Below are 12,177 nucleotides of genomic sequence, written 5' to 3'. Positions count from 1 at the left end.
GGGCCTGCGAGGCAGTCTCGGCCCTCACGAGATCGGGTAGTATCTAGTAGTACATAGTTTACAACAGTTGACTTCGCGTGGACTCGGTGGCTGTATTAAGCTCCTTGTCCCGCGTCGCTTGTGCCCTCATGACCAACGTCCACTCTGCGGCGTCTCGCTCGTGCCGCCGGGCCTCCTTCTCCCTGCCCTGGTTCATGCAGATGCTGCGTAGCCTCTCGTGCTCGTCCACTAGCAACTGGTACGTCTCACTGAGCCCCGAAGCGGCCGCCTTGGTGAGCCAGTCAAGGGTGGATTCGCTTCTTGGGAACAACCTGGCCAGGCGGTAGAAGCCCCTCGCACAGTCGAGGTCGGCGAGCCGCCTGAAGGCCTCCTCCGCCTGTTTCTTCTGGTTCAAGCGTTGGTGGGCGTTGCCCTGGCCCTCGAGGCACGTCGGCTCCCAATCGAAACGGTCTGCACGCTTGCCGACTGTTTCGGCCTGCACAAAGGCCTCGAGGGCAAGGGAGTCGTCCAATGGGTTGTTGCGCTTCAGGTGAATCAGGCCTTTTAGAACGAGGGCGTTGGCGTCGCGGCCCTCCTTTATAAGCGCCATGCAGCGATAGCGCGCTTGCCGCCACCATGGCTGGTCCCAGTGGAAGTAGTCCTGCCTGGTGCGCGGACGTTGGAGGATGCGGCCGAGGCTGAGGGCGGCGGCGTCGTCGCCGAGGCCTGCGGCGGCTCTCAGCATGGTGCAAGAAAACTCGAACTCACTTCCGCGAAGTGATTGGAGGGTGAGCACGAGTGTGGCCGTCTCATGGAGCTTGGCAGCCGAGGCGTTTGTGTCTGCAGCTCGTCAGCAGGCGGCGCAGGTCGGTCGGGGGGTTGCAAGAGATGTGTCACCTATCGCGAACTTTTCCTGCCAACCGGCAGGCCTTTGCTTGGCGGCCACGGCCTTCATGTATTTCGTATACATATCGTGCGCCTCTTGTGCCGTGACATGCTTCATATCCAAGTCTTTGATCCGGATTTGGAACTCTGAAAGCGAGCGGGGTGCTGCCGAGACTTCTGTCGGCAGCATATCCGGCGTCATCGCCTGTTTGATCCGCGGATTGGGGCGAAGCTTCGCTTTATTCTTGAGAGTCCTTCGGGTAGTAAGCGATACTGGAACATGGACGGCTGGCGATAGGAGGCCGACCAGGAGGTGCCTCCCGTAGCGGGCGGGAACTGTCGTGAGGTGGAACATGGTGAGTTGGTCCTCAAGGCCCCATAACGAAGTGAGCAGGCGGCAGGCCTCTGGAGGTGGGTGTGGTCGATGAATCGCCAAGAGTTTGCAGTATAGCTCCAGATTTGCCCGGAATGAATTGGCTGATGCTGCCGTGTGGTTGAGTGAGTGTCTCTGTATGCTGAATATGAGTTGAACGCATCAGCAAGCAGCTATGAGATCAACAGGGGTCCACGCGATGAAGTGGGTCCGTGTTTTCGGCCAATCAATCTCTACCAATACAACGGCGAGCCTGCCCCACATCGAAAAAAAAAGTGCGACTACACCCTCAGCGGCGACATTCACTCACCAACTCACCAACAACTCTTCATAACATCATTATTCAGCATTTGGCCAAAATTTTCCAGGAGCTTGAGTCTCGAAAAGATTGGACTCATAATAACACGAGCTTCCTCATAGCTGTACCCCGTCAGTGAAACCGTCACCAAGAATTTGATCGCTGGCCCCCGGCCCGTCATCACATATTCACACCCGAAATGGTCACCACACGGAACGGGAAGCGCACAGCCGCCGAGGCGCCGGCGACCGAGACCACCAAGAAGCAGAAGCTGCCAGTCAGGTCAAAAGACGGCAAGACTACGCCCAAGAAATCCTCCGGCAAGAAGGATGAGAGCAGCCAGCCGTCGTCAAAGAGGAGATCATCGCTTGTCGTCGAGCTGAGGTCGGAGGCGAACCTATGTGACGCCCAGGAGGTTCACGAGCAGCAGATTATCACAGGCGCCGAGCAGCCGGCCCCGGAACCAGAAGCAGGGGAGGAAAGGCTCATCAACGATTCGGAGGCGTCCGTGAGCGATGGCCAGGCCGCGGAGAAGACGACGGCGCTGGTCGCCGAGGGGGATGACGGCTCAGACTCGGACGAGGCGCCCGAGGCCGTTTCCACGTCCAAGGCTGCGGTACAGGCCAAGAAGTCTGCACAGGCAGCCAACAAGGCCATCGCAGAGTGAGTTCCACCGCCTTTGCCGCTTCCCGGCGTTCGAAGCTAACAGATCGCAGACAACAAGCCGCCCAAAAGCGCAAGCGCCAAGAGCGCAACGCCCGCCTTCAGGAGCAGGCCGCGGCGCGCAAGGCTCAGGAGGACGCGGCCCAGGCGGAGGAGTCGAACGAAGAGGAGGCCCAATCAGCCCCGGCACCGGAGACGACCGGACGCCGGAGGCTCAACAAGCTTGACCTCCCCTCCGAGCTCCCGGCCGAGTACCTCGACTCCGACTCAGAAGACGAGGGCGGCGGCGACGGCGAGACAGGCGGGAAGGCCCGCAAGGCGCTCAAGCTGCACACGGCGGAGGCGCAGTTGGCGCGCGAGAGTCGCGGGCCCAAGGACGAGGTCGTCGGGTCGACGCTGTTCCGGGTTGTCAAGAAGGAGGACGAGAGGCTGGCGCCCAAGGCGCAGAAGTCCTCGGTCAACGCCAAAAAGGCGCTGCTGGCGCGCGGCAGGGCGCCCGTGAAGGCGCGTAGGGGATTCTTGGTCTGAGCCTTGCGTGTGTATGGGAGATTCGTGCTTAATGGGGGGGGAGGGTGGGGCGCGGCACTGCAATAACGGACAGGAAGGAAAGCAATGAACTATACAAAAGTTTGGGTTTGCGGAATCAAGCGGGGTCAATCGTAAAGGGTTTAGTCGAGTGAGATTTGTTCATCCCACCAAATTGCTTCCGATCCAAGTCCGAAGAACGACGGTTCCCGCCCGACCAAGTCTCCACTCCGACATGCAGTCGCCGTTGAACGGCCGTTAATCCACTCCACCCGGCCCGGACTGAGGCCTGTATAAAAAACTCGCGGTATCTTATCCCGACTCCACCCCGCACCCAGCGAAGACGTCCCATAGGACGCAGATCGGGTTGCTGTGTGCCATCATTGTGGGTTGGCATTGCGCCATTCGACGACCCATCCACTGATGCGGATGTTGGCCGAATCAGTAGATGAGTATTGCCGATTGGGGTACTAGATTGATCAGTTACATTCTGGCGTCTTGCTTTGAACGGCCTCCGCGGCGAGTCGGGCGGATTGATATCAGGCGGGTGCTAGGCCCGTTACCCTTACTTACTCTCTATAGTAAGTAGTAAGAAACTTGGGCCCTGAGACATCAAGCCTTTTGACTGCTGCGACCATCGCGATGGCTTCACTTACCGAAAAATCGCCCGCAGTGGCCGACGGCCCTGCCGACGCCCGCGACGAGACGCAGGAAACGTCGCGCGAGGGCCCGTGGATTCGCCTTATGACCGCCCTTCACTGGTACTCCCGCGGCACACCCAGCGAGGAGAAGAAGCTCGTGCTCCGGCTCGACTTGTTTATCCTCGTCTTTGGCTGCATGTGCTTCTTCACAAAGTACCTCGACCAGTCGTCCCTCACAAACGCCTACGTGAGGTAAATCGCCGCTCTCTCGCCCGTCTCTGCGAAGCTGACCGGCCCAGCGGCATGAAGGAGGACCTCGACATCCACGGCAACGAGCTAAACTACATGACCATTGTGTTCTGGTCCTCGTATTGCACGTCCATGATTCCGGCCTGCTACTACCTGACCCGCTACCCCATCAACGTCGTTCTGCCTGTCCTCGAGATCGGCTGGGGCCTTTCGACCTTTGCGCTCGCCTGGGCGCGCAACGTCGAGACCGTCTACGCCATGCGCTTTTTTACAGGCCTGTTCGAGTCCGCCTCCTTCACCGGCGTCATCTACGTCATCGGCTCCTGGTACAAGCCGTCGGAGATCGGCCGCCGCGTCGCCCTCTTCTACATCGCCGCGCCCCTGGGCACCACGTTCGCAGGCTACCTGCAAGCCGCCGTCTGGCTCAACCTGCACAACGCCCGCGGGCTCGCCGGGTGGCGCTGGCTTTTCATCGTAGACGCTCTCATCACCGTCCCCCTCGCCTTCATCGGCTTCTTCGTCTTCCCCGACGTGCCCTCGCGCTCGCGGCCGAGGCTCCTGCCCGCGCGCCTGTACGCCTTCGCGCAGAAGCGCCTCGAGGGGCTGACGGCGCCGCCGCCGCTCAGGGCCTCGCGCGACATCTTCAGGCGCGTCTTCACCCGCTGGCACCGGTACCTCTTCGTCGCGCAGTGGACCATCATGAACGAAAACCTACAGCCCAGCGGCTCACCCTTCTCGCTGTATCTCAAGGCGTTCCCCGAGACGTACTCAGTGACGCGGATCAACACGCTGCCGACGGTCGCGACGGCCATCTCCATCGTCTCGGCCTTCGCGGCGGGCGCCCTCGCGGATCGTACCGGCTGGTTTGCCGGACTCTCCGCGGCTGCCGCCGTTTCCTCGCTGGTCGGCGTGGTCATGCTCGTGTTCTGGGACGTGGGCGAGGGCGGGCGTCTGGCGGCCTTCATGCTCGACGGCTTCGAGGGCGCGGTTCCTTCGCTGACGATGGCGTGGGCGACTGTGACGATGGCCGGCGACGCCGAGGAGCGCGCCATTGTCACCGCGTCGATGAACGCCATCGGCCAGGCCATCGTCACCTGGGCGCAGCTGCTGCAATTTCCCGCTGTCGAGGCCCCCCGCTTCATCCACGGTTTCAGGAGCGTCGTGGGGACAATGGTCGTGCAGTTCTTTGTTACCGGCGCTATTTGGTTTCTGGCGAGGGGGGATTCCAAGGCGAATAAGCAGTGGTCGGAGGGCGATGGAGACGAGCAGACTCAGGTGGAGGGGGGACAGGAGGGTTTTTGGGGAACGTCAGCCACGGGACCGTAGTTCAGTTGAGGGCATTGCAAGGTGGGGAGGATATTATACCCAGGAGTACTAATCTCCATCCTTGAAGTTTGTCACGTCGAGGTTTTTTTTCATTTCGAGGCACGAATATACTCTGTCAATTTGGATAGCGTTCCGGAACTCTGAACAGTCGAGGAACCGCTTGCAAGATACCAGACACATCGATGGGGGCAGGATTGTAGCAATTGTGAACATATCTATGTACGACAAGCGACTATCTAAGGGAAGTAACAGGGACAGGTCAACCACCTCAGAAGTGGCGACAGTGCTTCGACATAATTCTATGTCTCTTCCGCCATGCAAATCTGCAACATATTTTGGCTGAGGTCCACGACCGGTTACCACGTAACAATATCTCAAGCGAAGTAATCATGACGGTCTCTCGTCGACATCAACCTCACCGCTTCTTTCTTCTCTTTGTCGGCCGGGCGCCGTCAATGTCATCGTCGAAGCTGGCGCGCTTGGTTCTCTGTTTGCTCTTCTTCCATTCCTTGGTTTTGACTTCTACAGCTTGCTGACACGCCTGCTCTAGGAGATCGTTACCCATGTCTCCCAGTTTTTGCTTCTCGCACCACTTGCGAAGTCTTCTCTCCCGGTCTTCAGGAGAAGAGACAAGCTTGGCTTTGCGCCGTTCCATCCACTGGGAGATGCGCTCGACAGCTTCATCGAATTGGGAAATGTCGGGCATCAATCTCTCTAGCCGCCTTTCCAGCACCGCCAGTTCGTTGATACGATCGTTGCCAGCCACAATATCCTCGGTGATTTGGTTGCAGCCGTCGAATGCGCTCTTCAAAGAGATGCTGATCCCATCACTATTGATCCTCGATGCCCAGCAGACGACCATGTCGTATGCCTGCAGCAGGCCCAAGCGAGAGAAACGCAAGTCATACGTATCCTCGACGAGGCCCAGTAAGAGCACGTGAATGGATCTGCCATCTGGCAACTTTCGTTGAGTAACGTCAATCCTCACATGAGGATGGATGTAGTTCGCTAGACTTTCTTCCTTTCGTTGGATTGTGTCCTTTACTTTGCCCGAATGGCTATTCGTCTCGTTCTCCAACTCTTCGACGACGTGTTTCTGGAGCCTGACGGCCGCAGGGACGGGAACCTCGAAAGGAAAGCCCCCCACGCACTTTCTTTTGGGGCACAGATACCTCCATATTTCCTGGCGAGTCACCAGAGGCATAAGAGCAGAATGTTCCGAGCTCGCCTTCTCGATTGGGCCCATAGCGATGGCTGGCTCGTCTTCGTTTTTCGGCTGGATAGCCTGTTGGTCTGTGACCCTGCGCAACGCCTGATCTTTCAAACTTGTGAGAGGGGCGAAACCTGCCATTCCCTTGGGGTTTTCGTGAAGGAGGAAGTCACCGAACGCCTCGGCAAAAGCTATACTTTTCTGTGCGAAATCAGGCGCAGATATAGCACCAGCGCGGAAAACTGTTGCCAACATGTTCGTCTCTGTAGGCATAGACGTTTGTTGAAGTCTGTTTCTCTGCGCTTCTGATAAATTTTGGGTCTCGAGTAGGCTTGGAATAGTCCAACGATGGACAATCCCTTGGGCTAGGAGGTTGTTCCTGAAATATTGAGTGTCGGTCTCCTGTGGAACCTCGAAGTTGATGTGACGCTTGATTTGGGCAAGGGAGCTTGTTAAGGGATCAACAATACCGGTATTGAACTTTCCATGATTGTACTTCTGGTTCCTTATGATGACCTGAGCCCCCATAATACCCATATCACTGGTGAAGGCCTTCGACCAAGGGTAGCCGCCATTATAGTCCGGAAAGCCCAAGACAAGTATCCATATGTCAACTTTGCTGGAGATCATTGGAAGATGGCAACGACGTCGAACGAGCCATTCCATGTGATGCTGAAGAAGTTCGTCACCGTCCGCAGGCACTTGTCTGCATTCGTCGTATGTGTGGCTTGTCGTGTTGCACATCGGGCAACCGGACATATCACCACGTTGCCGATTCATGCCGCGCATATAAGTGCAGTCTGCAAGCTCATGGCCCGCTACATGACATTGACCGCAGATCTTCTTGTTCCATCGGAAGCTGGCATGGTCCCTTTTGCTGATGGCCTTTCCGTCTGACATCTTACGTGTCATCTGAGTAGGGTGAGTAAGAGCTCGGGAAAAGAAAATACAAAAAAAATTGCCACTTGCCTGCAGAAGTCATGCCTGATGTGTAAAGGCCACAGGAAGCGTAAGTCAGCTGGGGTAATTAGGCGGGCTGGTGAAGTTGGCAAGTTAACTTGGAGGAAGGCTTCGGAGATTTAGCCTCTGCCTTGGAGAGATCAAGTATCAGGCGATATCCAGCTTTCAGTTGACGAACTTGATGGAGCAATGAGTGAGGTTGTGGGATGAGTAGAAGAAAATGGTGAAGTAGGTGGAGGGGGAGGATTTTAGGCAGGAAGAAATACCCCCAGTTCCTGAAAGTTTTACTGGTGAGAAGTTTCACGTGTAATCTTTTGACCAGGTCTTATTACTAATAGGTATGTAGCCCGGCGATTCACTCAGCTGGTGTCTTTGCCTCCAGTTCAAGTCTCCTGTACTGTTACTCTCCTTAGTTTAGGTAGACAACAAGGCTCCTTACATCACCTTTGGATCCCCTGGCAGAAAGGCAAGCAGGTAACTTCTGTCAACCTTACGACTAGGTCAACACTCTTGTCTTGAAGGTGTCTGTCACTTCTAGGCCTATCCAGGTGGTAGCAGCTTTGACGAGCACAGCTATGGAGGCCTTGTTCAAAGTCGAGACTCAGGGACAAAACACAGGTAGGAAGGCCCCCGTGTGGTATGAACACCTGTAGATAGATAGGTATGATGGAATTCATAAAGGGTTGGGCAAATTTGTTTGTCAAGATACAAATGAAGTTCCCAAGGCCTACTAAGAGACCCTCTTGGTTGTCACAAAAGGGGTTTCATTCCAGGTGTAGAGGGGACATACGTGCATATGCACCCAGGTGTTTTGCGCAGTGCACAAGCTGATGAGCTTCACCGTTGAGCTTGAAAGGATACCATGCAAAGAGCTATAAATGGCAGGTGAGAGCACCTTAGAGGGAAAACACGAGTGGTCCCAGACTATGGCAGGAACGAAGGTCACTCACTACAAGTAGCTTCCTCTTCACAATGCTCCTAACAACATCAATCCATCCAACTACATACACACCTCATAGGATATGGCCTGGCCTTCCTTCTCCCGCTTCCTACTCCCACAACACACCCGCTCCCCACCATTCCCTCTCACTCATCGGCTCCCAATTATCACAAAACACAAAAAGCAGGAACATCATCACGTGCAACTTGTGAAAAATATGACCCCCACCCGATTTGAACGGATAACCTTTCGATCTGGAGTCGAACGCGCTACCGTTGCGCCAGAGGGCCTTGTGATTGTCAAATTGAGTGCTTGGATGTGAATATGGATGAATCCACTTGGTGTGAATTTGTGTGGTGGGTGTTGTGCTCGCAGGGAGTGCCCCTCATTGGCTGCACGTGTATTGGGGCCGCACCTGCTTCTTTTAAGCATTGCGGCAAGAGCCGAGGCACCTTGTCTCACCCAAGTGCGTCTGCCCCGAGTCCCTTCCCACAAACCTGAATCGGGCGGGTCAGAGTCAATGCAGCAGTCAACATAACTCCCAGAAGGGAGCAGGATGGGCTGCAAACCACCCATCTCCAGTTGAGCTCGACCTTCAAGGAACCAGATGCATAAGCAAGCGCGCTTCTGGGCTTCGGCTGGCAACTGAACTGAGGTACGTATCCAAGGCCCCTCATAAGATCGCACAGTACACAATGATACTGCAACACAGTATAGCCATCGTGCCCGAAACTCAACACCATAGTGGGAATGGAACTAGCGACTGAACAGAGTGCTTCCTGGGACCGGAATCAGGGAACGGCGAGTCGATGGTCTGCGGGTCGTTGATATTGTACGATGTACATACCACCAGTAAGGAGCCTGTCCACGAGTCTTCCCTCTCTGATCCGCCATGCCATCGAGGCCGGGTTACGGTGCCAACGAGGTGGAGACACCTGCTGTAGCAGGGCGGGGAGCTGTTGCAAAAGGGACGTTGACCGGCGGGACCACGTCTTACTAGTCCTCTGATAATACCCGTCAAGACGATTTCGAGGGCCATTGACAGCCCCCTCCCCCCCCCCTTCGCTTTACATCCTCTGCTCGCATGCGTGGCGTGCATAAGGTATGGTGTGGTGACATTGTCCTTTGCAGCTTCCCACTTGGACGTTCGGCGAGCAGACTGACCGATACAACAGGACCAGTGTGCGTCCCATGTAGGAAACGGATTCGCAGCGTTGTGCTCAGCCAGTTACTCTTATCGCCTATGGTACCTACGTCTGTGGGGTTGATTTTAACAAGCTTGGCAGAGTGATCCAATAATCACTCAACCATCCGAGAGCGGCCGTCTGTGCGATAAGGTTGCTAGATCACCGTGTCGTCTGACCCGAGGGACGCGCCAACGTGCTTGATCTGACACGGCGGATCTCGAATGCGAAGGTGTACATATGCCTTTGCTCGACGCACACAAATGCCCCCAGCCCCTGCCCCTTGGCTTGGTCGAAGAAGTGATCGTCATGGGGTCAACGGAAGCGCACCATGGCAGAGCTTCGGCGCGGGATTGGGCCTGGTACTGGATAGAGTACCGGTAGGAGCGGGCTTCCCGACGCTAGGGTTGGCCGTCTTGGGGATGTTTGGAAAATAATATGAAACTCTCCAATCGTGTGGAACGTGATCAAGATCTAACGCTGGGCTGCGGAAACCCTGGCAGTTTCGCCGTCGATTTGGAATGAACGGCCCGTTTTTCACAAGCCTTCAACCATTGATTCTTCCTTGGCTGGCGGAGGCCGTTGCAATTCGAACAATGCCGGCTGCTGACGGCCAGCCTTCTGGCGTTTTCCATCACAAAACCGACCGTACGGGAACGGGCTTGTTTGATCCAGCTCGAGATTGCCCAACGCTGCGGGCCGTTAGTTAATCTTCCGCGCGCCCACTGCGCCGCGTTGTGCAGCTGAGACTCGACGTGCGATGTTCGGGCCGGTTCTCAGCCAGCGCCCATCGACCACACTGCCTTGCCACCTTGAGCGATTCTCGTGCCCTGCCCTGCCCGAAGAAGCTTGGATGAGGTGCGGAAGGCCGAGTCAGAGGCTTACTCATGGGCAGTTGCGTGATCCCCCTCGCCAGCTCCGAATCTAGCAGATTCTGCGGGCTGCAGCATTTCGGATCCGAGCTGTAGACGGATATATGCGGCATGATGATGGTCGATTGCCTGTTTGATCATCATCCGCACCTGCGGGCGCGAGACTGACTCGGCCGGCGCGCCGAAGCACAGAACGCTACGTGCAGACAACGCCAAATGCTGTCGAACGCCGCTGACGAGTGACTGCATTGCGAAGGCGCTAGGCAGGCAGACGTCGTCCTTCTGGCGCTTGCCGGCCGCTGCTCGAGGCGTTTGCACACGTCCCCTATGCGAATGATCGTCGACGTAGGTCCCGCCGACGTCAGCCTCACAAACCGCTTCGTAGAGTGACGGCTGCGAGCTCGTCAGCCACGTGAGCCTTATCGCCTTAGGTCGACGTTGCATTCGCGTCGTCGGCAGGCGAGAACACGAGTTTAGTCCCTGACCAACCTACTACGTAACACCGCCCTAGCCGTTTGATGTTTGATTGATGCTGAGCAGAATTTCCGACTAATGCCCTAACCCGAATTCGAAACCCCTCTTTCATCTCTAGTTCCTCGTCCCGTTGGCGAGGACAAACGAACAGGCCGCATGCACGATGGCATTGCACATTTCAGATATTTGACTCTGGCTGGAGCTCTCTCTCTCACCCAACGCCGGTGCATCCTGGATCGTCTGATATGTCCGACAAGACGAGAGCCCCTCACGGCTCTCCGATTAGCTGGACGAGTCGACTGGCGTTCGTGAGGGCTGGCGGCGCGGAGACGGGCCTCGGGAATGGTGAGACATGGAAACGTCTTGGCTTGGTTCCCGAGGCGTGGCAGCCCGGGCTTTAGGTTCTCCATTATACGTTTGGCCCGTCGGTTCGACAGGGCCAGGCGCTGGTCCTGGTATTTACTCTCCTCTGTGCCCTCAGTGGTGGTGAGGCGCGCAAAGATGCACAAGTCAAGCCATGAGTGGCATCCCAGCCAGGGGCCCCTCTGCCCCTCGCAACAACTTGAAGCTCTTCCGCTCTCCCCGGCCTGGGTTGCGTTGGTCGGACATGAGCGTCTGGACTGTGCTGTTTGTCGAACCAGGGATCGCCGCCCACACGAGCGCCTTGTAAACCGAGTGCCCCGCACTTCGGCAATTGAGACGCCTTCGTCTCCCATGCATGTACACTGTAGGTGGCATCGGGCGCAAATGATCATTATCGCGCCTCTCTTTAGGGTCGGGTCTGGGAATGGCGGCTTGCTGGTGGCGTCCGGGTCCGGTACGGCGCGGTGCCCGCACGTGGCGAAGGATAAAGATGGAGCTGGCCGGGCATCGTCATCCGGGAGATGCCAATCGTTACCCTACCGAGCAAGCGCGTCGCCAGCGCTCCGGGTATGGATACTTCGTACAGACCTACGCCTTAATTCCATTCCCGCGAGGCGGGCTAGGGCACGCACAGGTCCCAGCTTACCCAGCTAGAACGACGAGTGCTGCATCTTGGCTCCAACCCCCCAGGCCAAAGTTTCTCTGCCGTGCAACATACGAATCCGTATGACGGCGATCTGGAACGTTGGACAGGCGGGAGGGAGATTCATGTGCGCTTGGACGCGGGAATATCCAGTCTTCCCGTTGGTCTCAAAGCAAACCAAGTGGCACATCTAGCCGTGCGGTAGGCTGCGCTCCGGGCTCTTAGTTGCGGCTATAGCCTCAAGGCTGTTGGAACAACCGGCTCGGCATGGATGAGCCCACCACACACAATTACCAGTCGGCGAGAAGGGGGAGAGAAAAAGAAAGAAAGGAAAAGTGAAGCACAGGCCGATAGTGTGCCATGAGTGCTCGCCGCTTCCTTCTTCCTGAGCGGCCACCCTGTTCTGAGTTGAGAATGGTATCCGCATCATGACGATCTGAGGGGAACCATAGCCCAAACTCTGATATAATTAGTTACGTATCCGGGTTTCCTCTCTAGGGTTGATGACCGACATGAGCATTACACCAAGCTCTAACCACACCGTCTGCAGGGCTGTCGGGGCTCGCCGTCATCAAATGTCGTTAGTATTGGC

The 12,177-nt window shown here is 56.6% G+C and overlaps 5 protein-coding genes and 1 non-coding gene across 6 annotated transcripts; 3 read left to right on the top strand and 3 right to left on the bottom strand.

Annotated features, from left to right (window-relative positions):
- Positions 1-58: 58 nt before the first annotated feature.
- LY79DRAFT_671729 (uncharacterized protein) lies at positions 59-1,219 on the bottom strand (the record flags this gene model as incomplete). The annotated part of the gene is made up of 2 exons (XM_060563951.1): positions 59-819; positions 877-1,219. The coding sequence occupies 2 exons, from the start codon at positions 1,217-1,219 to the stop codon at positions 59-61; spliced, it is 1,104 nt and encodes a 367-aa protein (XP_060411527.1).
- A 211-nt stretch (positions 1,220-1,430) lies between these two features.
- LY79DRAFT_611784 (uncharacterized protein) lies at positions 1,431-2,785 on the top strand. The gene is made up of 2 exons (XM_060561951.1): positions 1,431-2,198; positions 2,252-2,785. Exons 1-2 carry the CDS (start codon positions 1,735-1,737, stop codon positions 2,724-2,726), a joined length of 939 nt encoding a protein of 312 aa, XP_060411526.1. The 5' UTR covers positions 1,431-1,734; the 3' UTR covers positions 2,727-2,785.
- A 274-nt stretch (positions 2,786-3,059) lies between these two features.
- On the top strand, positions 3,060-5,161 carry LY79DRAFT_561277 (major facilitator superfamily transporter). Its single transcript, XM_060558390.1, has 2 exons — positions 3,060-3,616; positions 3,664-5,161. The coding sequence occupies exons 1-2, from the start codon at positions 3,366-3,368 to the stop codon at positions 4,937-4,939; spliced, it is 1,527 nt and encodes a 508-aa protein (XP_060411525.1). The 5' UTR covers positions 3,060-3,365; the 3' UTR covers positions 4,940-5,161.
- Positions 5,159-7,333, bottom strand: LY79DRAFT_561273 (uncharacterized protein). The gene is made up of 2 exons (XM_060558389.1): positions 7,119-7,333; positions 5,159-7,061 (listed from the first exon to the last, which is right to left on the bottom strand). The coding sequence occupies exon 2, from the start codon at positions 7,059-7,061 to the stop codon at positions 5,355-5,357; it is 1,707 nt and encodes a 568-aa protein (XP_060411524.1). The 5' UTR covers positions 7,119-7,333; the 3' UTR covers positions 5,159-5,354.
- Positions 7,334-8,267: 934 nt separating this feature from the next.
- Positions 8,268-8,339, bottom strand: LY79DRAFT_t191. The gene has a single exon. It is a non-coding gene; the product is annotated as a tRNA-Trp (tRNA).
- A 2,278-nt stretch (positions 8,340-10,617) lies between these two features.
- Positions 10,618-11,842, top strand: LY79DRAFT_301807 (uncharacterized protein). The gene has a single exon (XM_060552286.1). It carries the CDS (start codon positions 10,922-10,924, stop codon positions 11,594-11,596), a length of 675 nt encoding a protein of 224 aa, XP_060411523.1. The 5' UTR covers positions 10,618-10,921; the 3' UTR covers positions 11,597-11,842.
- Positions 11,843-12,177: the final 335 nt, after the last annotated feature.

This window comes from Colletotrichum navitas (assembly GCF_030913465.1).
Source record: "Colletotrichum navitas strain CBS 125086 chromosome Unknown LY79scaffold_54, whole genome shotgun sequence".
NCBI classification, from domain to species: domain Eukaryota; kingdom Fungi; phylum Ascomycota; class Sordariomycetes; order Glomerellales; family Glomerellaceae; genus Colletotrichum; species Colletotrichum navitas.
Note: the sequence above shows the minus strand (reverse complement) of the source record. Positions and strands in the feature narration are given on the sequence as shown.

Excerpts from the sequence above, each read along its gene's own strand:
- LY79DRAFT_561273 (XM_060558389.1), bottom strand. The coding sequence starts at position 7,061 with ATGACACGTAAGATGTCAGACGGAAAGGCCATCAGCAAAAGGGACCAT.
- LY79DRAFT_611784 (XM_060561951.1), top strand. The coding sequence starts at position 1,735 with ATGGTCACCACACGGAACGGGAAGCGCACAGCCGCCGAGGCGCCGGCG. Across the intron at positions 2,199-2,251 it reads GCCAACAAGGCCATCGCAGA|ACAACAAGCCGCCCAAAAGC; the intron begins GTGAGTTCCACC and ends AACAGATCGCAG.
- LY79DRAFT_301807 (XM_060552286.1), top strand. The coding sequence starts at position 10,922 with ATGGTGAGACATGGAAACGTCTTGGCTTGGTTCCCGAGGCGTGGCAGC.
- LY79DRAFT_561277 (XM_060558390.1), top strand. The coding sequence starts at position 3,366 with ATGGCTTCACTTACCGAAAAATCGCCCGCAGTGGCCGACGGCCCTGCC. Across the intron at positions 3,617-3,663 it reads CTCACAAACGCCTACGTGAG|CGGCATGAAGGAGGACCTCG; the intron begins GTAAATCGCCGC and ends TGACCGGCCCAG.